We start from the raw sequence: 27,423 nt of genomic DNA on the forward strand, positions 1-27,423 counted from the left end.
GTGTGTGTGTGTGTGTGTGTGTGTGTGTTAGTTGCCCAGTTGTGTCTGACTCTTTGCAACCCCATGGATGGTAGCTCGCCAAGCTCCTCTGTCCATGGAATTCTCCAGGAAAGAATACTGCAACCCACTTTTCCAGAGGATCTTCCCCACCCAGGGATTGAACCCAGGTTTTCCACAGAGCAGGCAGATTCTTTGCCATCTGAGCCACCAGGGAAGTGATCAATAAGAAATAGGAGGCCTTATATGTTAGTACGAAGGTATTATAAAAAATTCACATTTTTAAATTGCCATTTAAAAATGAAGAAAACAAGTCTAGTTAGCCATAAAGAAAAAATTAATTTAATCCCTGACATTCTCAATTACTGGAAACCTGACATGTAAATTGTACCCATCCCTCAATTTCTGCAAACCTTGCACCCTGCCCTACTAACCCAGCCACTGTAGCCCAGTAACTATAGAATCCTTCTGAATTCTTACTGACATCCCTAGGCAATCTTTTTCACTAATATTAAAGGTACTGTGAACTCCTCAGTTCCAGAAAACTCAGAAATACTACACAGCATAACACTCCCACTTAACTCCAAAGTTTTCTAAATTACTGAGAAAAATGAAACAGAGAGTGACTTCACTTATTAAAAATACTTAAAAGAGTAAAATTGTTAGGTTGAACCCATTCTTTTTATTCTTAGAGAAGAGAGACAATCAAAGATTATAATTATATACCTTTTCTATAGCCATATTCCACTGTCTCTTATCAAAGGCATGATGGTATACACTGGAACTTAAAATCAGAGAAATGTTGACCTACTGGAGATAATCCATAATAAGGGGCTCCCATCTTAATCTGTATTTTTCAGATTTCTAAAATAGAGCTTTCCCAGCTAAGCCACAAGTGAAGCCCAAGAATAATGAAATGGGTAGCCTATCCTTTCTCCAGACCCAGGAATTGAACCAGGGTCTCCTGCAATGCATGCGGATTCTTTACCAACTGAGCTATGAGGAAAGCCCCTGCAATGTGGGGGAGACCTGGGTTCTATCCCTGGGTTGAATCCCTGGGTTGGGAGGATGCCCTGGAGAAAAGAAAGGCTACCGACTCCAGCATTCTGGCCTAGAGAATTCCATGGACTGTAAAGTCCATGGGATCGCAAACAGTCAGACATGACTGAGCAAACTTCACTTCAAAATAGAGCTATAAGAAAATAAAATGGTTATCACAGAAGATCACACACATTTTCAGATATCCCTGAAAATTGTTATTGTTACAGTTGCTAAGTCGTGCCCAACTCTTTAGACCCCATGGACTGCAGCACGCCAGCTTTCCCTGTCCTCTTCTATCTCCTAGAATTTGCTAAAATTCATGTCATTGAATCAGTGATGCTATCTAACCATCTCAGCCTCTGCCAAAAAACTTACAGAATTCTAAGCTTTTTATACATATGTAAATTACATATAAATTTTAGATCAATCATATTTAAATAAACACACATACATGCATGAAATAACATATATGCATATGGGGGTATGCTTTATTTTACAATCAAACCAAGTCAATATTATAAACCAGTAACGTACTTCTCCATAGTTCACTAAGAATATGTACCTTAGTAGTTCAAAAGTGTTTTTCAGATTGGCACTTTATTGATCAAATATTGTAAAGTGAGTCCATGCCCATGATGGCTCTGAGAACAGCCTTTATAATGAATATGTAGTATAGGTGATGAAGAGGGCATGGTATACTGATACAAAATGAGGAGATGTGTAGCATGTGGGGATATTTGCACAGTGACTTAAAGTATAGAAGAAACACTGGAGGTTGGTGGATAAACTGTGCAAATATGACATATCACAAACTGTACAAAAAAATAAAATCCATTGTTATATATGGCTTCCCTGATGGCTCAGTGGTTAAGGATCTGCCTGCAATACAGGAGACACAGGAAACACTAGTTCGATCCCTAGATCAGGAAGATCCTTTAGAGGAGGAAATGGTAACCCACTCCAGAATTCTTGCCTGAAAAATCCCATGGACAGAGGAGGCTGGTGGGCTATAGTCCATGGGGTCACACAGGGTCAGACACAACTGCGTAACTGAGCATATACAAATGCATATCCTTATATTTCATGTATACTCTATTTATAGTATAGATAGACAGATACCGATATGAGACAGAGAGAACACAGAATAATTAACGTAAAAGATCCATACTAGGGACTTTCCTGATGGTCCAGTGGTTAAGAATCTGCCTTCCAGGATAAGGAGAAGGGATAAGTAGGGAGTGTGGGATGGACATGTACACATTGCTATATTTAAAATGGATAACCAACAAGGATCTACTGTAGAGCACAGAGAACTCTGCTTAATGTTATGCGGCAGCCTGGATGGAAGGGGAGTGTGGGAGAGAATGGACACATGTATACATATGGCTGAGTCCCTCCAATGTTTACCTCAAACTGCCACAACATGGTTAATCAGTTATAACTCAACACAAAAAGCTAAAAAAAAAAAAAGAGTCTGCCTTCCAATGCAGGGGACATGTGTTTGATCCCTGGTCAGAGAACTAAGACCCCCCACATGCCACAACTAGAAAGAGGATTGCGTACAGCAATGAAAACTCGATATAGCCAAAAGTAAATAAAAAGACCCATTCCAGAGGTTTGGTCAACAAACTGAAATGGCAGAGGCTGACAACAGGCCCGTTCTATGTGGCCAGGGTGTTTCCAGACCAGCAGGAAAGGGAGGGCCAGGGACCACGGGTCTGAGAGGCCAGTGTGTGCTACCGTCTGCAGAAGGACAGGATACTTTATGGGGGGAGCTCTCTTACATCATTTCTCTACGTGCTTGAGTGTGTAAATGTGCGTTTATGGTCTCTTGTGTGTTTCTGAACAAGCTTCCTATCTATATGTTCCCCAAAATAGACAATTTTATTTAACCCCTTCTGTGTAACACCTAAGGTAGTACTAATAGTCCTGGCATTTTAATACTGTACATGGAAACAATCATTAGCATGTGTCAGGTCTCCAAAAATAAAGACCATGTCTTAATGGTGAAGAAGAATAAGGAGGTCATAGAAAGCAAAGATCTCAGAACAAAGAAATTAACAGAGACCTGGAGGACACTGACTTTCATTTAAATCACACACACACATACGCTTGCACCCCACTTTCTCTCACAGGTATTTCTCTCATCCAGACACTCATTTTTCTTAGTTTTTAAAATCTTATTTTATTAAGTTCAAAACTAAATCATAATCCAAATAAAATACATGGATAATGATAAAGTGGTCATTTGCTTTTAGTAGGAAAAGTTTTGAAAAGACTGCTACATCCATAAGTTACTTCTTTCACTAGGTACATAAAGTAAGGGCTTCCCTGGTGGCTCAGAGGTAAAGAACCCACCTGCAGGGGACGTGGGTTCAATCCTTGGGTTGGGAAGATCCCCAAGGAAGGAAATGATAACCCACTCCAGCATTCTTGCCAGGGAAAATTCCATGGACAGAGAAGGCTGGTGGGCTACAGTCCATGAGGTCACAAAAGAGTCAGAAACGACTTAGTGACTAAACAACAACATAAAGTAAGCACTAAAACATTCTTCATCAAGGATTTAAATTAAATAAAAATAATTTTTAAATGACTATTAAGCACAGGAAAAAGAAAACTTGAGTCATCACTCTTAGAAGGATTCTTAAACAGATTACCTGAATAAAATATTTAAGAGTATGGTCAGGCCTAAAATCAAGGACTAAAGAAATTTCAGGTCATAGTTCAGGGGTAATTATATACGCTGCTGCTGCTGCTAAGTCGTTTCAGTCGTGCCTGACTCTGTGCAACCCCATAGACAGCAACCCACCAGGCTCCTCTGTCCCTGGGATTCTCCAGGCAAGAACACTGGAGTGGATTGCCATTTCCTTCTTTGATGCATGCATGCATGCTAAGTTGCTTCAGTCATGCCCGACTCTGTGTGACCTCACCGACAGCAGCCCACCAGGCTCCTCTGTGCACAGGATTCTGTAGCCAAGAATACTGGAGTGGGTTGCCATTTCCTTCTCCAATTATATCTATAATACCAAATTTACAGAGTATTTACTTTGGCTTAAATATCAACATTTCAAACATATAAAATATGATATTTTAAATGAGAAATTAAAACTATAGTTTTTATTTTATCATGATTAAATAAGTAATTGATATTCTAAAAATATGCATTCTGAGAATTCTCTTTTCTACTAATCTTAATTGGTTTTATTTTTATGTAGTCTGTACTTAAATGGGTCGTTAATAAACAATATTTAAAAGCAAAGGTGGAAAGTATGCTTCTTTTGACCAAAAGTAAGGATTTTCCTTTAACACGTCCTACAATGGGACAGAGTTTTCTTCAATCTTACCCATATAAGCAGTGTATAAAATGCACTGGCAAGTCCCTACAATATATTTCTTTACTTCTAACAGGGTAAAAAGATCTATTATTTGTTGCCAGGGTTTCTTGGCCCAAATCCAAGACAAGATGACCTTGTCCTTGAATAAAACAATAGGATATTGCTTCCTCTCAGGCCTCTGTGAGCTAGCACAGTGGAAAACCTCCCCCAAGAGATAAGTTTATTTCATCTCAGGAAATATATGTGTCATAATAGACAAAATGAAGATCAGATAAAGAAGAGATGGAATCTTAACCCAAAAGAGGCATAGTCTAACAGCTATGATTAATCTCAGCACTATCTTCCACACTGGTAAGGAAAATACATCAGTAAAATTATATTAAAAAGACACTACCCAGTGTTTATAGACAAGGTCAGACTGTCATGGTAGGATAAAAGCAATTTTTTAAAAATCAAGTTTTCTTAGATCTTTTCTAGTTAAAGACAGAGAGTTGGGAGTCAGAAAAGAGGTGGTTGGTTAACTCCTTTGCTGGACCTTCACATTATGGCCATTAATTTGTCAGGTTAACACCTTCGTCTGCCACCTGCATTGCCCTATTCTCCCTGACATAATCCATTCCAACAGTGATGATCTCATTGTTTTTCTCATAACCTCCTAATTCCTCATATCCTTGGAAACCTCACTTGTGACTCTTCCATCCTAGAAAAGCTTCTCTATTCCGTATTCTCAACAGCTGATAAACTGTTTTTCATTCCAACTGTATCCTTCACACCTCGTACCAGGAAGGTGGATAATTCACTCAAGATACAATGTCTCATCTAACTGTAAAGACCAAACCAATTACAAAAATTAATAAAATTAAGAATTACATATTAAGTGCCACTGAATTATCATTCAGAGGAAGCAGAGATGAATAGAAGCAAGGAGCAAATGAAAGTCAAGCACACAGCACTGCAGGCTGAGAAGCGAGCAAAGAAAATGAGCCCTTAGTGTCTGTAACCAGAGCATCTTGTCCTAAATGAAAAAGGTGCAGGTGGGGGGGTGGGGTGGGGAATGTGCTCCTTAGTTAGAGAAGGTAGGTTACAGAGGGTCTTGGTGACCAGTAGGAACTTAGGCTCATAAAATGATGACTTGTGGCTACAGATGAGTCAGGGCCAGTGTGGACTTCAGAGAGATGGTCGTGAGCAGAAATGGGGCTGTGGAACAGCCAGGTCAGGGCTGCTAGGGAGCACAAACAGGTAGCCAGGGGCAGGCCGTCAGGAGTTACAAAGGAAGCAGAAGTTGAGGCATCAAGTTTATAATGAAAGAGTTAAACAGCAATTAAAACTGTTTGGTCCCAACAGGACCAAACACAGAAGAGCAGGAGGAAATGGAATAGGCCAAATGATAACTACTCCTGATCATCCCAACTCCAGCCTCAAGACAACATCGAAAGACACCAAAGCACTATTTTTTTTTAACATTTTAATTTTCTTTTATTATGGTGATATATAGAAAGCATAAAATTAACCATTTTAACCACCTGTAAGTGTACAGTTCTGAGGCATTAAGTACACTCACAATGCTGGGCAACTGTCACCAACATCCACCTCTAGAACTCTCACATTTTCCCAAAGTGAAATTCCATACCCACAAGAAGTAGTCTCCACTTCCCCCTCCTCCAACCTGTAAAATCACCATTCTACTTTTTGTCTCTATGAATCTGACTGGTCTAGAGACCTCCTATAAGTGGGATCATACAGTGTTTGTCCTTCTGTGATGGGTTGACAGAAGTATTATTATCTATCAAATAGTTTTACAAAACTGTTTTTAAAAGTTTGTAAGATAATTTTGATCATAATATATGAACTTGGAATGTCACACATACCAGGAGAAACAGGAGTAGCAGGGGAAAAGCGAGCATTTTTTTAAAGTTGTGTATTCCAATAGTTCACATCAGTTCTGATAAGTACACAATCCACACAACTGATTTAGATTAAACTGGGCCATAGAAAGAGAAGCAAGACAGAGTGGTGGGTAAAGCAGGGCTATGAAATCAGACACACCTGGGCTCCAATGATGTTCCACCACTTACTGGTCCTGAGGAAAAGTATTTTTTTAATCTTTCTAATGCTCATTTTCAGCATATCTAAAAGGGTGATAACAAATCTTTCTTTAGAGGGTTGTTATAAAAATAAAGTCAGGGCATGTGGTATTGTGCCTGTCATATAAGTGCTCAATAAATGATAGCTATCACTGTTTATTCCCTGCATTTAAGAAGGCATTTTCTTATATCAGCCACTTTTTAAAAAGTATCATTTAATCACAACTAAAGTCTCACTTATTGTAAGTACAGAGCATTACACATATCAATAATTCTACTAAGAAGTGCAACTGGAAAACAGAGGATCAGTTCAGTAGTATCAAGCTGACTTATTTTAACTGACTCATTTTAAAAAATGTACAAAGTTTCTAAGTCACTCTATAGGGCACAACTTTCAAAAGCACACTTAAGGAGCCCTCCTCCCGCTAGTTCATCTGAAGTGGGTGAAAAGGCAGGTGGAAGGCAGAACAGCTGGTAAACACAGTAACAACCCCTCACATGTCACCCCTAGGTCTCCCGCAACTTACTAAGCCTGTGAAGCTTTTCTCATATAACATCTATTAACAGCCTGTGCCCCTAGTGTCCCATAGTAGTCTACTGGAAATGAGGTTTTATCATACATTTTAAAATGCTAATAATCTCTTATTGTCAAAATTCCTCAGATCACAAGGCTCCCCTGGAGAGGGAGCACGAGGTGGTGAGAAGAGAGCCCAGATGCAGGCGAGGTCTTGGTGACGCCCAGGTGTTCACCTCAGTATTCACGCCTGGCCAGGTGGAGAGCACCAGTGAGGAGAGGTGGCAACACATAAAATACACTAGTGTAAAGGGTTAAATGAGGCCCCCAAACTCACACACATGAGAAATTCGACAATGTTTAATGTGCACCTGTGAAGTGTCAGCAGCTGAGATGACACACAGAGCAGGACGGGGCAAGAATAAAAAGCCCCTAAGATCCTAAAGATTCTTACAAGATACAAAAATTGAGTTTACTCCTTGGGCTCAGCCACAGCTGTAGCAAAAAATCCCCCAGTGTAACGGTGTTTCCCTTTCAGCATCTCCCTCCCTTCTGAAGTCAAAGAAACAAAGCCACTTAACAGCCACAAACTTTCTGAAGAGGCAAAAAATGGAAGTTACTTTTGACATTACTAAGTTTTACTCATTTAAAATTAGCTCTGACATTATCCTTGTGAAAGCTCTTAAAACCTCACAGGGCAAAGAGAGGCGTCCCACTCACATTTGCTCAACAGCTATTTCCTGAGTCACCTACTATGTGAGAGCTGAAAAGTTATTCCCCTGTTCAACTCCTGCACAAAATTAAAATCTTAAAAGATTCTCCTGTTTCAACTCCTGCAAACATTCAAATCTTAAAAGTCTGCTCATTAACCAGCAGAGCCTAGATAACCAAAGGCCTCATCAACGAGGACCAGGTAGCAAGACCCTGACAACCCCGCCCCAGAGGCTGCTCTGGACAGAGAACTCCAGGACTTCAATCTGTCGCAAAAGTGTCATAGGAGACACCACTGACATGTTTTATAGACAGCACGTGACTCACAGAAACCTTATGGCTAGGGCTACTTTTATCAAAGCACTACCTTGGAACTTAGTAAAACATAAAGCACTTGTCAGGAAATAAAAATGCTTTTGGGAACAGGCCTCTATGCACTGTTTGAGTGGTTGAACATTTTCACAAATGTAGTCATAACTTTTTCCTTGCCCACCAGTAAATGCTTTAACAATTTTTCTCTGCTCATATTATTATTGGGACTTCCCTGATGGTTCAGTGGTAAAGAATCTGCCTTCCATTGCAGGGAAGGTAGGTTCGATCCCTGGTCAGGGAACTAAGATGCTATATGCTGTGGAGCAACTAAGCCCACATGCCAACTAGAGAGCCCGAGCGCCTCCACTACAGAAGACCACACACCTCAGTGAAGACCCAGCACAGACAAAACAAAATAAAATAAAAAATAATTATATTATTATTAATTTCAGTAACCCCATCTCTCCATTCTGAGAAAGGACCAATGAAAAAGGTAAACAAGGAGCCTGTGATTTGAACTTTGCTTCTAAGTTCCTCAGGTGCTGTTTAAGGATCGTGCTTACTGATCCCTGGAAAACTCCAGAGTGCAGAGGAGCTTCACGTCAGAGGCCCTGCTAATAAAATCTAACCAGAGTGGAACTTCTCTATAACAACATTTCTTATTAGTGAAATTAAGTATAAGGCTGGTCTTTTTTTGGATCTGATCTGAAGAGATTTAATTAGCGAGGTACCACAAGGATCTCATTACAGCGGGGCTGGGCTCCAAGCCCTGCATCATAACACGCTTCCAACACGGCCGCAGCCCGGGAACATCCGTGGCTCCCACCCTGGGACTGCACTCGCAGCATCCCAGAAAGCCTCTCAGATTTAGTTAATAATGTTGTTCATGATGGTGAACAAAACCAAATTAGACAAACAAATCCAGGCATCTAAACATTCTAATTCATGGCCTTCTGTCTATACATTTTCAAAGCCTCAGTGATTTATCTCCATTTTCGAAGTTTAACATCTCAACCATTTTAGTATACATAAAAGATAATTCCTCTACCCTAGTAGAATATTCACCAGATGCCAGGATATAAGAATAGATGTTTTAAAAATATTTAGACTAATGACTATATAAGCTGCCTAAATATATGCCTTTTCATTCGGAACAGTTAAATATACATATGTACACACATATGAATCAGTGATGGCAGCAAACTTCCAACATGGTGATATGAAGGCAGCTAAGTGGGAACTTGCATTCCTGGAGCAGGAGGCTGGGACTTGGGATTAACCAGAGAAAAGTGTTTCTCGCAAACAGCAGTAGCTGCCTGTGGGATTTCAGCATGACAAATGCAGGGCTGACTCATGGGATCAATTATAAAGAAGTAACACTCATGGCATTAAAAAGAACCCTGTGTTCTCATCACCTGTTAATACACATTAAGAAGTCAGATGAGTCTCACTGATCGTTTTATCACCAAATCAATAGCCAAAGCTCTCCTCCCTCCCCCAAGCCTACATGTGAATTCCGTACTACAGACGCCTGTTTCCAATAACCTTTTTGTGATCTCTCATGAAATTCAAGTATACAAATATTTTAAGAAACTATTCAAGTATTAAGTTAAAGCTGAATTATCAAGCTTTAGTTTCTGATTATAAAAAGCAGCCATCCAACATCTACCAATGTTCATGATCTTGCTTTAAGTGGACTACTGGTCTTGGCTTAAAAAAAATTTTTTTTAATCACAATAAAATTGGAAGAACAAGCCAGCTGTAACTTACCCTCCCTCCTCCAAGCAGAATGTCATACCCTCTAAAAACCCTGCCCCCCCTTGAAGAGAAGCAGTGATCATCCCCATTTTAAAGCCATTCTCTATGACGTGCGATGGAAGCACAAGCAGCATTTGAGGTACTTACTGAATGTTTCTCCTGCTGGCCCATAACTCCATGGTTAGCTGGGATTGCTAGTGGTTTCATAATGAAGAAACATATGCTGGGCTGAATTTACACATCATGTAACAGTCTCTCATGGACAGCAAGTCACCCTTGACAGCAATGAATTAAAAGAAAAAAGAACAGAAAGCAAGAAGAAAAAAAAAAAAAGAGGAGGAGGAGAGTCAGCTGCAGCCTCAAGTCTCACTACCGGTAAGCTGAAAACCCTCACACTTGCGGACCAGAAAAGGGATCTGCCCGACCCTGCTGGTCTCCATTTTTATAACACAGAAACTCTAACCATCTCAAGCTATGGCGAGACCCAGGAAACCTTATCCAGCTTTCAGTCTTCCCCGAGAGCAAGATCATTTCTGAGGCTGAAGAACAAGAGGCAAAAGAAAAGGAGGAAAGGAAAAAAAAAAAAAAAAAAAAAGCTAAAATGGCTGACTGCACACAGACTCTCCTCCAAAAGGCTTCCTACAGAATGATATTAGGGTGGTGGAGGAACCAGTCTCCAGCATTCAGCCAAGCATTGTTAATACTCTTGTCTCATTTGCAATCACATGTACGGACCCCTCCGACCATGGAAAAAAGAAGAAAGAGGAAGAAAGAAAGAAGCAGGGCAGAGCGTGTGAATCGGGACCTCCTCCCTGGCTGCCAGTGATGCTGACGGAGCAGTGACCAGTGATCTCTGTCCCACTCCACTAACCAAGTTTGCACAATTAATCTCAGCGGCATGACACTGATGGACATTTGATCTAATGATGTCTGTCCCTCACACTCAACACAACCATGACTGCCAGCAAGAGAGTCACTAACAGAAACACAGCACATGCACACACACACACAGTCTCGAGAAGCAGGAGTCTGAATGCAATACACCAATATAATTACATTATTGTGCTTACTTTGGAGGACCATGGCTGCAGGCAGTTGGCATAGCAACGCACAAGGAAAGCCATTTCCTGGGTAGAGAGAAAGCTTCCTTTTCTAAATAAAAAATTCCTCTTAGGAAACAGGCGGCATTGCTGCTTCCTGCAGAAAGCAAGACACTGGAGTCTGTCTCTTAACCTGCAAGGCTCACAGTCAATGCAGTTCTAGTGATGTAAGTGGATTTCTCTCTCGCCCTCCCTCCCCTATATACACTGAAATATTCAGCTCAAACGGTACACACGTTTCTTAAGGCTCGCCCCCTCCTCTCCTTAACCATTTCACTCATTAAGGTAGCGATGGACAATTCAGATAAAGTAACGTGCTCTTGCCTGTGTTGTATCAGCAGCTGTAGGTTAAGCAAGTCTCAGAGGGGTGGAATCCATTGCTTGCTGACTCCAAATAATATCACTGAAGACAGGGTGGGAAGGCAGAGCAAGGACTTACTTGAATAGCTTTGAACTAAAACATGATTTTTTTCACCAAGGTGAAGAAACAAGAATAGACATGACCACTTTCCCCACCCTCAAATATCGCTGTGCTATAGGAAACTACCAAAAATTCACAAAATGCAAGCTCTGTATAAATTTAGAAGATGTGATTTTTCACAAACACCCGTACACATGCGCGCGTGCACACAAACACATACAGTACCTTGCAAATAATATCAAAATAAACCTGCTCAGGATTTTAAAAAAACTTAGAGGCAGAAGGTTGAAATTTAATAAGGTTGTATTATTCTGCCACAGACTCTGAACTCCACCCAGGTAAGTAGGTTATGTGAAAAGAAAGCATTATAGTGGACATCTTAATCTGGAAGCCCAGGTCCATTGCTCACAGTCACCTCTACCCATAGATGGAATATATAACAGAAAATAAATACGGAACATCTAGCCACTGGAACAGTTGACTTTGGAGCTGCTGGTGCCTGCTGATTCCTGCTTTCCTCTCTCCCTACCCAAGCCACACCCACAGCGCTTATCTTCTTTCCTCCCCTCACACGTGAAGGCAGCCGGGCCCCCCACATCTCTATTTTGGATCCCTCTCCCCAAGACATGCCCCGTTCACAGACTTCTTATATTATCCATTACCCCTTCTCTCCCACATATACTCAACCTCTCTCTCACCACTAGAGGTTCTCCACACTGACTTTTGAACCAGTCAGGTCTCTCCCATCTCAAAAGCAAAAGCAAACCTAGAAATCCTGCCGAGATCCTGCATTCTCCTGAGGTTACCAGGCTACTACTGTCTGATGGTTTCCCCACTTCACAACCTGACCTCTCAAGGAATCACCTGCTTTGGTTCCATCATCCCTCATCCCACTGCCCTCCTGACGGAGGACCGCCACGGTCCTGAGACACAACTGAGACATCAGCAAGTCACCCTTAACACCCTCTCCACATCCAATCCACCACGATATCCCAGTAATGACGTTCTCTCTAAAACTCAGATTTCTCTTCCTCTCCATCACTATCATCACACTCCAGTCATTATTTTTTTGCCTGGAAAACTGCAGAAGCCTCCTTAGGAAACTCCCTGGGTTCAGTTCGAACTTAATCCACTCAACCAGTTTAACAAATGACAACTGAGATATTTTAAAGACTAAAATCTGGTCATTTCACCTGAATCCACTGAGCCCCCTTTTTCCACATCAAGAAAACCCATGCCTTCCTACTGCTTCCTTGAAGAGGGAGAGGACCTTTTTGCACCCTATTTCCTCTGCCTTGACCTCTCTATCCGGACTGTCTCCTACTCCACCCCTCACAACACCCGGGTGAAACGCCCTCAAGTTTACCATCGTATTGTGGATCACTTCCCTGCCATGCTGTGACTTTGAGCAGTTAGTATGTGCTTACCCTGCTACATGCCCTTGTCTATGAGGACTGGCATCATGCTTGCCTCTGCGCCCCTGGTATTGCAGCGCGCAGCATGCTACATGGTTTTTGAATGAATGAAATCCTCAGTGACTAGGAATGGACACTGACAAGATCATATTTGATCCTGTAAACCAGTCTCTATCAAAATACCAAATATCTTTCTATAACAGACAAATAAACTACTTAAAAGTAGTCAGTGCTGATATTTGACAAAGGAGAAAAGGCAATGCAATAGACCAAAGATAGTCTCTTCAACAAATGGTGCTGGAACAAATAGACATCCACATGCAAAATAATAATCTACAAACAGGCCTTACACTATCTACAAAAATTAACTCAAAATGGAACACAGACCTAAATGCAAAATGCAAAACTGTAAAACTCCTACAAGACAGGAAGAAATGACCCTGAGTACACTACTGCCTTTTTAGCCACAACGCCAAAGACATGATCCATGAAAGAAATAATAGATAAGCTGGACTTCCCTAAAATTAAAAACTTTGGCTCTTTAAAGAGACAATATTAAGAGAACTAGAAGACAAGCCACAGACTGGGGAAAAATATTTGCAAAAGACATCTGATAAAGGACTTGTCCAAAATGTACAAAGGACTCTTAAAACTCAACAATAACATAAAATTTGATTTTAAAAATGGGCCAAAGACCTTAATAGAAACCTCATCAAGAAGATGTACACATGGCAATAAGGACATGAAAAGATGATCCATATCTTATATCATCAGGGAAATGCAAATCAAAACCACCATGAGATACTGCTACACACCTATTAGGATGGGCAAAATCCAGAACACTGATAACAGCACCTCCGCTGGTGAGGAGATGGAACAGCAGGAACTCTGAATCACTGTCGATAGGAAGGCAAAATGGTATGCCACTTTGGAAGGCAGTGTGGTTTCTAACAAAACTAAACATGCTTCTATCTGACGATCCAGCAACCCAGTCCTTGATATACACCAAAGCAGTGGAAGACATACGTCCACATGGAAACCTGCACACAGATATTTAAGCTATTATTCATAAGTGCCAAAACTTGGAAACCACACCAAGATGTCCTTTAATAGACAAATGTATAAATAAACTGTAGTGTGTCAAGATAATGAAATATTATTCAACCCGAAAAAGCAACCAGCTATGAAGCCATGAAATGACATAGAGAAACATTAAGTGCATATTACTAAGTGAAAGTAGCCAATCTCAAAAGAGTACGTACAGTCCAACGACATTCTGCAAAAGGCAAAACTACAGAGACAGTAAAAGATGAGGGGTTGCAGGTGGGAGTGACGGGGTGCAGCTAGAATGAAGAGGTGGTGCACAGAAGACTTTTAGGACAGAGAAAATACTCTGTATAATATTAAAATGATGGATACATTTCTCGCTATACATTTGTCCTAACCCATCTGCACAACATCAGGATTGAACCCTAAGGTAAGCTAAGGACTTTGCACGAATATGGTAGGCTCATCCTTGGTTTTAAAAAAGGATGTAGCATTCTGGTGAGTAAGAATATGATCCATGGGAGAAGAGATACCTGTGAAATCTCTGTACCTTTTTCTCAATTTTTCTGTAAACCTAAAACTGCTCTAAAAAAATAAAACCTTGAAAGAAAAAAAGTAAAAGCTAGAAGCAAACCAAGTGTGAGTGAATGAATGTATATATAAAGTATGGCATAATTTATACCTATGATGGGATATTCAGTCTTAAAAAGACCAAGATTCTTCACAAGCTACAGCAAGGATAAACCCTGAAGATACTAGGCTAAGCAAATAATTGAGTCACATAAAGACAAACACTGTATGATTCCACTTATATGAAGCACCCAGAATAATTAACTTCATAATCAGAAAGGAGAATGGTTGTTGTGAGGCGCTGGGAGAAGGGAGAAATGAGGAGTTATGTTCAAAGGGTACAGAGTTTCAGTTTGGTAAGAGGAAAGCATTCTAGAAATGGATGATTATGGTTGCATAACAAGATGAATGTACTTAATGCTACTGAACTATACACTTAAAAATGGTTAAAATGATCAATTTAAACATTATGTATATTTTACTACTACTATTACTACCACTACTACTACTACTACTACTACACACACACACACACACACACACACACACACACACACAGAAAGTCAACGGCAACTCAAGAACTAAATGATCAAGTTACACGACGTTCACCATCTAGCCCATGCCCCACAGGTTCAGGTGACAGAAGCCCCTCTCCAAGATTAAGTCAAATAACCACCATGCTGATGGCAGCCGACCTTAGGAAGAAAGTTTCACATTGCTCGTTCTGGCGGAAAAACCTGTCACTTCTCCTAAGGAGGAAACTAATCTCATCGGGGACCCTGGTAGATGAAGTCAGAATCACACATCCTCAGACACTGGATGCCTTTTTGTGCTAAGACTGCTGTGATTTCTCTCCCAAGCTGGCTCCACACCTACAACCTCCACATTTTGAAAAACACACGATGGCAGTGCTGAAATTCTACTATCCATACTACCTTGCACACAGAAATTTAATTACACCAGGTTATGATATGCCAAACAGAAAACATGAAGGTTTAAGAGAACGCAGTATTACAGATTTTACACAAATAAGAAAAAAATCACATGTGGGCTGAATTTAGTTATACTTACCCTATTTCTTAACCATCAAGGTTTAGCAAATAGCACTCAGTGGATTCAGCTACTGAAAAGGGACCACGTAACAACTTTCTGCCTGTGTTGAGAATGTCTGTGTGTGTGCATGCTTAGTCATGTCTGACTCGTTGTGACTCCATGAACTGTGGCCTGCCAAGCTCCTCTGTCCATAGAATTTTCCAGGCAAGAATACTGGAGCGGGTTGCCATTTCCTTCTCCAGGGGCTCTTCCTGACCCAGGATTGAACCCATGAACCCACGTCTCCTATGTCTCTTGTACTGGCAGGCAGATTCTTTACCGCTGAGCCACACCAGTAACAATGACCCGAAAGACAGAGATTACATACACATCAAGAAATCTCTTAATGTACTATCATATTCACTTATACTTTTTTCTACCTAAAGTATTCCCTTTTAATTACTATAAAGTTGAGAAAAATAGTCTGCTCTTCTCAGTAATTATTAACCACATTTAGGATTAATATGCATTTATTTATTTATAATATCTACAGTGCTTATCCATAGATCTCCAAGTGCTTTACAAATATTTAATTAAGCTTGGTCAAAACCCAAGGGAAACAATAAAATAATGTATTCATCTTTCACAGAAAAATAAAGTGTGTAAGATTACACAGTTAGCAGTTTAGAAACTACGTTTCTAATATCATTTATTTTACTTATCCACTATCCTACAGTCATTTTTTTTTCTCTCTTCTCCCTTCCTCAGAGGAAAAACTACAGAGGTTGGAGAAAATCTGTTGGAAAGGAAGGGAGAATTTATTCTTCGACATTGGAAACATAAAATTTTTTAAATATAAATCCTAATGTTTTATTGTTCGTCAAAGAAATGACATTTTAACATGCTATTTTCTATACGACCACACCAAATCCATAAGCACCAAGCCAAAGCAAAACTGTGCTAGGTATGGTCAAAGATTCCCTTCTCTTTTCCTAAACCCAATATATCCCGTTAGTATTATGATTTCTTTCTTAAAAAAAAAAGAAAGAAATATTCATTTCACATAATCTAGTCCACCTTTGGGTAAACTTCAGACAGGTGCCACACACACATCCTCCTCACAGAGGGAATTTGGGCTACAATTTTTTATTTCTTCTACTTTGACCAATAAGAAGGAACTTCAGGTTCTTTGTTTAAAATAATTCATGAAATAAAATGAGAGCTATCGACACTATGACTGACGTAGTAACTGTTGAGTAAATATCTGAGTTTAGTTTAATGCAGGCTTTAGAAATACTTGGAAACATTACTTGACTTAGCACTTATTATCAGCTGCTGCTGCTGCTAAGTCGCTTTAGTCGTGTCTGACTCTGTGCGACCCCATAGATGGCAGCCCACCAGGCTCCCCTGTCCCTGGGATTCTCTAGGCAAGAACACTGCAGTGGGTTGCCATTTCCTTCTCCAATGCATAAAAGTGAAAAGTGAAAGTGAAGTCACTCAGTCGTGTCTGACTCTTCGCGACCCCATGGACTGTAGCCCATCAGGCTCCTCTGTCCATGGGATTTTCCAGGCAAGAGTCCTGGAGTGGGATGCCATCTCCTCTCCTCTTACTATCAGAAAGAACCTAATTATGAGTTCAAAAAAGATACATGCTCAAGCCAGATATACTTTCAAGATATATTCAAAGAAATCTTTAGGCAACGTCTTTCTTTCACAAAAAGGTATCTGACAACAAACTACATATGTTGAATCTGACTCATAATTGAAAAACTAATTAACCAATCTGTAATAAATAAACTATTTACATGGATCATGATAGAAGAGAAAGATTAAAAGATGGCATGAAATGGAAAGTTCCCTGGCAGTCACACGTTTAGGACTCAGCACTTTCACTGCCATGGCAGGGGTTCAATCTCTGGTCAGGGAACCAAGATGCTGCAAGCTGCACAGCATGGCCTAAAAAAAATGGCATGTGGCATGAAATGAAGACATGCAGAAAAATGAAAAAAATAAAGAAGTCTGTAAGCGAGTAAGAAATTCCAACACACAGAATGGGGCTTTTCAAAATGCACTTATTTGAAAAATGAACAGACTTCAACAGCTGATTTCATAAAGCTTACCTCATTTTCTAGAACCTATTTTAAGAAAAGACCAGACTTCATCTCAAATTGCTCAAGTTCAAAGGCAGAATCCTTGTAACTGTAATCATTTCACTGCTTTTTCTAAGGATAAGGCCTCAAAGTGGGCTCCTGACTGCAGTATTTCATAGAACAACACTACTCCAAATATAAATGGCAATTATTATCTTTATTACTAATTTGGCATGTAACCTATTCCATTATGATTAGTATGTTTGCATGAGCACAATACATTGCTAATTATCTATTTCTATTCAACAAAAGGAGAAATACTGACCACAAACTGGAATGTAAATTAGTTGAAGCCAGGGACCACACAGCATTTTATTCGTCTGATATGTTAATGATAAATTATGTTTTATCTCTACTACATAACACATAGTAATTGTTTAAATGAAGAATGGATGCATGATTCCACTTAAACTTTTGCAAAAGTAACCTGTGAAATGTTATTGGATTGACCAAGAAGTTCATTCATGCTGTTCATGGGGTCGCAAAGAGTTGGACACAACTTAGAGACTGAAAACAACAAAGGGTGTTCAGTTTTAAGTAAAAAATAAAAGACATGTTTTCCATTTTCACCAAGAACTGTATTGAACAATGTATTCCTCGAACGAATGAACTTTAGGGGCAACCCAATATTATATCAGCTGTAAAATGAGGAAATATAAGACACAGGATAGTTTTGCAACCAAAAAATATGTCCAACTTGCTAAATGACAAAATAAGGTGTTTTAACTAACTTGACAGGTGAAAAGAGTAGATGAAAACCAGCAAGTCTAAATTCAACAGCTTAAAATGTATACCATCCAAATGTCATTCATACAAGTATTAACATACAATAGGGAAGATCAAGCTAGAGGAACAATTCATGGCAGGGTAGGAGGTGGCAAAGGTTATCTGTAAAAGTGAGCTCCACAATGTCTAGAAACCCTAATATAATCTCAAGTTACATTATCAGACATATAAGGCGCACGGTGGGGACACAGTAAGGTCTGCTGTAGCCAGGATAGGAGAAGATGAGGTTGCACAACTTCATGTAACTGACAGCAACCCATTCTAGACATCAGGAGAGATACTGAGTAACTTATCACATTCGAACAGCAGAAAATCCAGATGCTAAAGGTGTTGGAGAAGTTACAGTAAGTTAGGAATGTTTAACCTAGATGAGAGGCTGAACAAAGCAGGGTGTTCTGAAGCACAGTTACAGGAAAATGGAATATGAATATTTAATTGTGCTGCTTTAAGAGCTATCTAGAACCTTCAAGAAGCCTAAACTAAGATTATAGAGAGGCAGATTTCAGCTAAGCATGAGGAAAATTTCTGAATAATAAGGCTTTTCCTACAATAAACAATAACTGGTATGATTTACAAAACTCTTTGTACCAAGCAGTAGTGTGCAATTTTGACACATTATGTATGGAATCTCACAAATATCAGTGCTAAGTGTAATTATTAATAAAAATATAATAAAAGCAAAGAATGAATATCAGTGATTACATAGGAAAAAAATAAATTGTATTAAGTGGTTTGCTGGCAGATTTCTAAAATCCTTTTAGGTTCTTGGCTGTTCCCAAACATTAGCTAGTAGCAAGATGGGGATGATAAGAAGAGACAGATAATAAGACAGAGAAGACCATCTGAATGAAAATGAATCTATCATGGCATAAGATTTCCTGGTGGCAACTTTCCTTTATTCTGAGATCTTTGTCCTCCTACTTTGGCAGCTGTGAAGGAAACATTAAAATGTCCTTACTTTAAAAAAAAATTATAGTGATAATTGGACAATAGTTTAAAGGTTTTCTTGTTAACATCCCTTAATCTGCAAATTAAATGCTGTCAAACCTAGAAAAACGTAAGTAAAAGGTGTTTCTCTTAATGGTAGCAATAATTTGAATTATTAAAAGCTGTATATAACTAGACGTCAGTTTTATAGAAGGCACAATATTCTTAAATACTACCAAAACACTACCAATATTTTCTCATACACAAGTAATTTTGTGGCAGTGTTTTTATCTCTAAAAGAATCATTATTTTTAGACAGTTGTGAACTGTTTTGGTTCATTAGAAAGTCATACTTTTTACAAAAGATCTTTAAGAAAGATTTGGCTTAAGTGGATCTAACTTTTAAAATACACTAATTAATCACACAGTCATCCTTTGTTATGAAATGGTACTAGTTGCCAGTGAAAACCCATTTCTGTATTAGAATGAAGCTGCTACTGCTGCTGCTAAGTCGCGTCAGTCATGTCCGACTCTGTGCAACCCCATAGACGGCAGCCCACAAGGCTCTGCCGTCCCTGGAATTCTCCAGGCAAGAATGCAGGAGTGGGTTGCCATTTCCTTCTCCAATGCATGAAAGTGAAAAGTGAAAGTGAAGTCGCTCAGTCATGCCCAACTCTTAGTGACCCCATGGACTACAGCCCACCAGACTCCTCCATCCAAGGGATTTTCCAGGCAAGAGTATTGGAGTGGGTTGCCACTGCCTTCTCCGGCTAAATAGCAGGGGGCGGGGTTGGGGGGGGGGGGGGCAGGCCAGAAATGTTTTGCTTTACTAATAAGAGATGCATGGTTCAAAAAGGGAAAACATCTAATTGCAACAACAACAACAAAAACTGATGAATCAACCAGCACTTACAGCAGTGGCTATTTTTGTTGCTGCTCTTCAATCATTTCTGACTCTTTGAGACCCCATGGACTGTAGCATGCCAAGGTCCTCTGTCCTTCACTATCTCCCTGAGTTTGCTCAAAGTCATGAACATTGAGTCACTGATACTATCTAACCATCTCATCCTCTGCTGCCCCTTCTCCTTTTGCCTTCCATCTTTCCCAGCATCAAGGTCTTTTCCAATGAGTCGGCTCTTCGCGTCAGGTGGCCAAAGTATTGGAGCTTCAGCCTCAGCTACAGTGGACTTTCTATGCTCTAGTCTATTTCTTTTAAAGGTACTTAAACTGTAGGCATCTAAGGTGGTTGAAGTATTTGAGGCATATCTTTTAAACCAAATTTAAAATTTAAGTAACATAAAAGCAATATATGTTAAATTCATTTTAAAAAATAAGGAATTTTATGTACCAGGGACAGAAAAGACCTATGTCTTTGTTCAACTCTATCTGTGCGACCATGAACACTGAGCACATTACCTGACGCCTCTGGCCTTAGAATGGTTATCTCCTAACAGTGGAGACACCATCACCAAGCTTTCAAAACAACAGAAAGATTGAGAAAATATGTGAAAAAACACCCAGTCGATGGACTGTGCTGGTGGTAGAGATGATAGACTCCTATCATTGGCGGGCAGTGCAGGGGGCATGGGTTCAATTCCAGGCCCCGGAAAATCCCACATGCCTTGGAGCTACTAAGCCTGTGCACCATGACTACTGAGCCTGTGTTGAGCATTCAAGTCACAACTACTGAAGCCCTCATGCCCCAGAGCTGCACACCACAACAACTGAGCTTCCGTGCTGCAAGGGAGAAAGCCTGTGTACCTAGAGCCTGTGCTGCACAACAGAAGAAGCCACTACAGAGATAAGCTCGCTCACTGCAACTAGAAAGTAGTTCCACTCTATACAACGAGAGAAAGCCTGCACACAGTGCAACCAAAACTTAATTAAGTAATCAGGAAAAAAAACACCCAGCTGACTGGTGTATGTCATAAGTATTCAATAAGGGTCAACTTTATTCCTTCCAAGAAATTCGAAAAATTCATTGGCACTCAAGGTTTGGACAACCCATTAATTAATGTTATACAGATGGCATATATCCTTGTGTAGAACTGTCAATGCAAGTGCACCTATGATGTCTCTCCTAGTAATGTTAACTCATGCTAATTCTGGGAATTTGACCCAAAGACCTCAGTACAAAACCACAATACTGCTGAGGGCCTACTAAACGCATATATGTGGTGCAAAAGGTATACAATAGCATAAGAGATACTATCTGCTTCTGAAGCCTCTGCTGACTCTTCAGGAAATTTAATTTTTAACAAACAATTTCATTTTTTAAAACCTATTTTCAAAGAAATATCAGTATGTATAAGTTTTTATAATGGTTCAATAATCTTCACTCTACAAGAAAATAACAGTATTTCTAGAAGGCAGAATTCATCAATGGACTTCATGACCAGGAATAGAACTGTGACTGCCTGTCTGATGTAATTAAATATATTCCAGACAGGAAATGCTTGCAAGTTAATTTGCCTGGAAAATAATTAAATATAGAAGAGATGGTCTCAATATAGAAGATATTTTAGGTGCCACAGAAATTCTTTAAATGTCCCCTTGAAAAAGAAGCCAGCCTCCCAATATGACCAGGGGAGCCTAAGATGACAATATTCAATTTTCCTTTCCATAAATAAATGAATAAACAAAGCCCAAACCACACATCTACTTTCTTCCTCTCCTTAAAAACTAAAAACACAGAGTACTTTACCTATTCATATTTTAGTTGTACTTTGAAATTTTCAATTACTACCAGGCAGATATCTTTAAAGAAAAATATCATAATATTTAATTGTACATATCAATATCAGGTGACTACAACTGTTAGAACTACTCACAACTGGCCAGATGAATCACATTCATGGACAATTATATCTCTTGATCGTACCACACAGTAGCAGTTCACGGTATTAACACATAAACATAAATCTTATCATGAAACACTAAACAGAGTAAGTAGCATTCACTCATTCATTCTACACTTGACCTCCAAGACAAACTGGGATAGGACAGGAAAAAAGAAATCAGAAAGAAGAAATGACCCTCAGAAATCATCCTGATTAGCAAACAGCGTGGTGGACATAAGCAAAATGTACAGTGTGTCATATGAAATGCTTACTAAAAGACTGCCTTGGAGCAAATGTATAAGAAAACCTATTTTTCTTGATGGCGTGTTATTTTATAGGCAAGGTTTTTTCAAGCAGGTGAAGCAAAAAACAAACAAAAAATCTGCTGGGCCAAAATTTTAAAACACACAATTCAATCCAGTGGACTTTTTAAAGATAAAACCCAGAACTAATAAAATATTAATATTATACATTCAGCTATTAAAAAAAAATGAAATAATGCCATTTGCAGCAGCATGGATGCAACTAGAGATTATCATACTAAGTGAAGTGAGTCAGACAGAGATAGACAATTACCATATGGTATCACTTTTATGTGGAGTCTAAAAATGACACAGTGAATCTATCTATGAAACAGAAACAGAATCAAAACATAGAGAACAGACTTGTGGTTGCCAAGGGGGAGGAGGGACGGACTGGGAGTTTGAGATTAGCAGCTGCAAACTAGTATATACAGTGGCAGTCCTCAGTCTTCTTGGCACCAGAGAGTGGTTTTATGGAAGACAAGTTTTCCATGGACTGATGGGGATGGAGTGGGGTGGCAGGGGGGGATGGTTTCAGGAGGTGGTGAGTGGGGTGGTTTTGGAATGATTCAAGCGCATTACATTTCTTATGCACTTTATTTCTACTATTATTATATTGTAATATATAATGAAATTATACAGTTGTCACTTGCCACTCACTGATAGGGTTTTGATGTAGGTCTGCAAGCAACTGATTTATAACTGTCTCTGTGAGGTCAAATCTCTCTGCTAATGATTATCTGTATTTGCAGCCACTCCCCAGCGCTAGCATCACCACCTCAGCTCCACCTCAGGTCCTCAGACATTAGATTTTCATAAGGAGCACACAACCTAGATCCCTCGCATGCACAGTTCACGTTAGGGTTCATAATCCTATGAGACTCTAATGCTGCCGCTGACCTGACAGAAGGCGGAGCTCAGATGGTAACGTGAGCAACGGGGAGCAGCTGTAAACACAGGTGAAGTGGCACTGGCTCAACTGCCGCTCACCTCCTGCTGTGCAGCTGGGTTCCTAACAGGCCACTGGTAGCAATCTATCAGAGGAGGCAATGGCACCCCACTCCAGTACTCCTGCCTGGAAAATCCCGTGGACGGAGGAGTCTGGTGGGCTGCAGTCCATGGGGTTGCCAAGAGTCAGATACAACTGAGTGACTTCACTTTTACTTTTCACTTTCATGCACTGGAGAAGGAAATGGCAACCCACTCCTGTGTTCTTGCCTAGAGAATCTCAGGGATGGGGGAGCCTGGTGGGCTGCCGTCTATAAGGTCGCACAGAGCGGGACACGACTGAAGCGACTTAGCAGCAGCAGCAATCTATGGCCTGGGGGGTTGGGGACCCCTGATACACGGGATGGATAAACAAAAAGGTCTTACTGTATAACACATGGAACAATATTCAATATCCTGTGATAAATCATAATGGAAAAGAATATGAAAAAGAATGTGTATATATATGTATGTATAACTGAGTCACTTTGCTGTACAACAGAAATTAACACAACATTGTAAATTCAACTATACTTAAATAAAAAATAAACTTAAAAAATATTATACAAACTACTAGAAAGCATGGTATTTACAATAAAGGGAAAAAGGCAATAAGGAAGAAAGTGGGACAGTCAGCTAAAGGGGAAATTTCTCTAAGCGAGAAGCGATGCAGGAATCTACAGTGACCAGTGACCCTATAGGGAATGCACATGTAGAAAGACACTCCAGCTCTTACCAGGGCAAACCCACCATCTCAAAGTCAGGAGCACGGAAAACTTCCAGCCCCTTCCCAAAGACAGTGCTACGCTTTCAGACATCTTGCCGGAGCAGATGACTGCTGAATTGCACTGAATTAGAGCACAACCATGAGACGCAAACCACACGTTGTGAAGACAAAGGAAACTAGCCGCAGGTGTCTTACCCTAAGCAGGATGAGCAGAAAAGAGTGAAGATGGCATACTGATGTAGACCAAAAAAGAAAAAGGAAGCCAGTAAGAAAAGAAAAAACAGAAGAAATACTCAAACTAGAGGATAAAAACAGAATCCTAGAAAACTAGTAAGAAATTTTGAGAAGTTTTAAATACACTGCTAGGTACTGTTTGTTTATTTTGCACTATCAAACTGAAACAATCTGTAATAGATTATCCTGGACATTAAGTATTAATCACCCAAAGGAGGGTGTTGAAACTATTCCTGGTGATTATCTTTTTCTGGGGGTATGGGAACGGTTAGGGACACCAAACACTAGTTTATTGACATTATCATAAGACCAAAAATTCAAGTTTTAAAGGTGATCTAATGACACTACCGTTACAATACCATACTTTCATACCACACAAATGTTTGCATTAAAATTTTAAGTATTTTATAATTTCACATAATGGCTCATAATTATCTTAATAAGGAAGAGGAGTCACAGAACTTTCTGGGGAGACCCCAAAATAAAATTCCTAAGGAGAAAAATGCTCTAAATGAGAAATGCTAAATAAATAAAGTAAAAAACATCTACCTTTAAAGATTACTTTTGGGTTTCCCTGGTGGCTCAGTTGGTAAAGAATCTGCCTGCAATGCAGGAGACCCGGGTTTGATCCCTGGGTCGGGAACATCCCCTGGAGGAGGGCATGGCAACCCACTCCCATATTCTTGCCTGGAAAATCCAGGCAAAACAGAGGAGCATGGTGGGCTACAGTCCATAGGATTGCCAAGAGTCGGACGCGATTGAGTGATTAACACTTTAACTTTTACACGGTAACTACAAAATGGATTGTTGGAAACCATCCACTACAATTAATATATTTAAAACAATTATTTAATGTGAAACATTTTTAAATGCTGATTCCACTCCAAGTTAGCTTGGGACCTTTCCATTTTCTCCTAGAATCTATAAGGGGATTAAGGAAGAAGGAAAAAGAGGTAAGGGGAAGAATTTCACAGGAAATGAGGACAGGCAGCCTTGCAGGTATACAGTCTAAGGGCACTGCTCTCAGAAGGGCCCTGCACTTGGTTTTTCATGAAAACTAACTTTATGTGAAAGAAGATAAAATGGACAAGCTGGGGTTACTCAAAATTGGGTACTTGGCCCATATTTTCTTGTAAGTGAACAAACTGAGCTTGTCACCTTGAGGAAAATGGCTTATAGCACTTTGCCAAGGATAAAATTTTAGCTTTCAAGTAAAAATTAGACGTTGGGAAAACATACCCAATACCATAAGCTTTACAGCTTCCCAATAATTAAAGCCTTTTAAAATAAGACTGGTAGTGATATTAACAAACATGATATTTTTCAAAATATTGTATAAGATGCCAAAATTCAGAAGACCTAAATTTAACGGCCAGTGCGTGATATTATAAAATCACACATGAGTAGAAAGACCTATTCCATGTGTCAGTAAGGACAACGAGTTTTAAAAGTTTATTGACAGGGTGTTATATTCCTCATGGCAATGAACCTTTGAGGAACTACCACTTGTCAAATTTTGATGGAGTGTAACAGTAAAATTATTTGAAGAAGCTGTTAAAACTTTCCTCCCTTTCCATACTTTATATACTTTAACCCAAAGAACACATCACAACGGACTGAAAACAGAAGCAGGTATGAGAATCCAAATGTCTCCCATTAGGCCAGACATTAAACAGATTCACAAAACTATGAAACACCACCACTCTTCTTATGTTTTTTTCTGTTTTGTAAAATATAGTCATCTTTCACTTTAAAAAAAACCCTTAAAATGGGTTTATTATGTTTAGCCAACAAATACATATTTTTAAGTTTTTCAGTTTCAATTTCTAACATGCCAAGAAATGATATAGATAATTCATATAAACAAAAGCTGATGGAGCCCTTAGAAAGTTTTAAGAGTGTAAAGAAAGGAATCCTCGGATGGGGAAGTTTGACAACTGCTGCTCTGAGAGATGAACCAGAAAATAATCAGCCTCTTAGTTCTTTTTTTTTTTAATCCGGTTGTCAGCTGTCCTTACATTCCTTGAAGACAAAATCCAGTAAGATCCTACCTCAGCTGAACTTCTAAACACTCAACCCACTTGCAGGAACACTAGCTGCCCATACTCTCCCAATGGAACTAAAGTTAGTCCCAAAAGTTAGGCAAACTTTTGCACCAAGGAGCAATATAAAGACTGAAGTACTTGTTAAGAATGTCCATTATTCAGCCTGGATAGGAGGGGAGATTGGGGAAGAATAGAGACACATATATTTTTGGCTGAGTTGTTCACCTGAATCTATCACAACAATGCTAATTAGCTATACTCCAACACAAATGTTCAATTAAAAAAAAAAACAACTGTGAACACAGATGCAAAAAATTTAAACAAAATTTGAGAAAGTTAAACTCATGCTGAAAGGATAATGTGTCATAATCAAGTGGCTTTTACCCTAGGAACTCAGGGATGGGTTAACACTTGAAAAACAATATTTTATAGTAAGTATAAATGGAGTATAACCTTTAAAACCAGTGAATCACTACATTGTATACCTGTAATATGTAATACTGTACATGAACTATACATCAATAAAATAAAAATTCATCCTCAGAAAAAAAAAAGAATGCCCATTATTGTCAAGGGCATCAGTATCACCAAGAATATCACTGATGCCCAAGCATTCTCTGCATTAGAGAATTGTGATGTGCATATTTCAGAATTAACAAATGGCAACATGGTCTTTTTCCTAATAACATTTCTGAGTATTCTGAAATTCCTGATAATTCAAACAGGTTTTTGAAGATTCAGTTTAAAATTCTGTATAAAGAAATAGATAGAAAGTAGAAGTAAACAAATCAACTTATTTTAAGATTTTAACCTATCTTCTGACACTCCTAAATGCCTTCTGCTGCTGCTGCTAAGTAGCTTCAGTCGTGTCCAACTCTGTGCGACCCCTGTACCAAAACCACGGGTGACCAATTAACACTATCTTCACAGATATCTGAGTTAAGAGTCAAGACAGCCCGAATACTTTCTTTCTCATCTTCAAATTTTTCCCTTCCAAATTACCCCATCGTTTACTGCAATTACCAATTCATTTTTCAGATCCAGACCACTCTGAGGTCACATCATTTCTCCTCTAGGCTAGCAGTTCT

At 39.4% G+C, this 27,423-nt stretch overlaps 1 protein-coding gene across 17 annotated transcripts in view; it reads right to left on the reverse strand.

Annotated features, from left to right (window-relative positions):
* RAPGEF2 (Rap guanine nucleotide exchange factor 2) overlaps positions 1 to 27,423 on the reverse strand; it is a 264,705-nt gene that overhangs the window by 84,675 nt on the left and 152,607 nt on the right. For 3 of the 17 annotated variants that reach the window (XM_042234395.2, XM_042234394.2, XM_042234393.2), the window contains exon 1: positions 9,900 to 10,593. The exons of 13 other annotated variants lie outside the window; for them this stretch is intronic. In XM_042234395.2, coding sequence (XP_042090329.1) covers positions 9,900 to 9,959 — 60 coding nt within the window. In that variant the 5' untranslated portion in view covers positions 9,960 to 10,593. Of the gene's footprint in view, positions 1 to 9,899; positions 10,594 to 10,822; positions 15,466 to 27,423 lie in introns of those variants that run through there. One more of the 17 variants, XM_060400666.1, reaches the window with a different exon arrangement.

Source organism: Ovis aries, chromosome 17 (assembly GCF_016772045.2).
Source record: "Ovis aries strain OAR_USU_Benz2616 breed Rambouillet chromosome 17, ARS-UI_Ramb_v3.0, whole genome shotgun sequence".
Classification (NCBI taxonomy): Eukaryota; Metazoa; Chordata; class Mammalia; order Artiodactyla; family Bovidae; genus Ovis; species Ovis aries.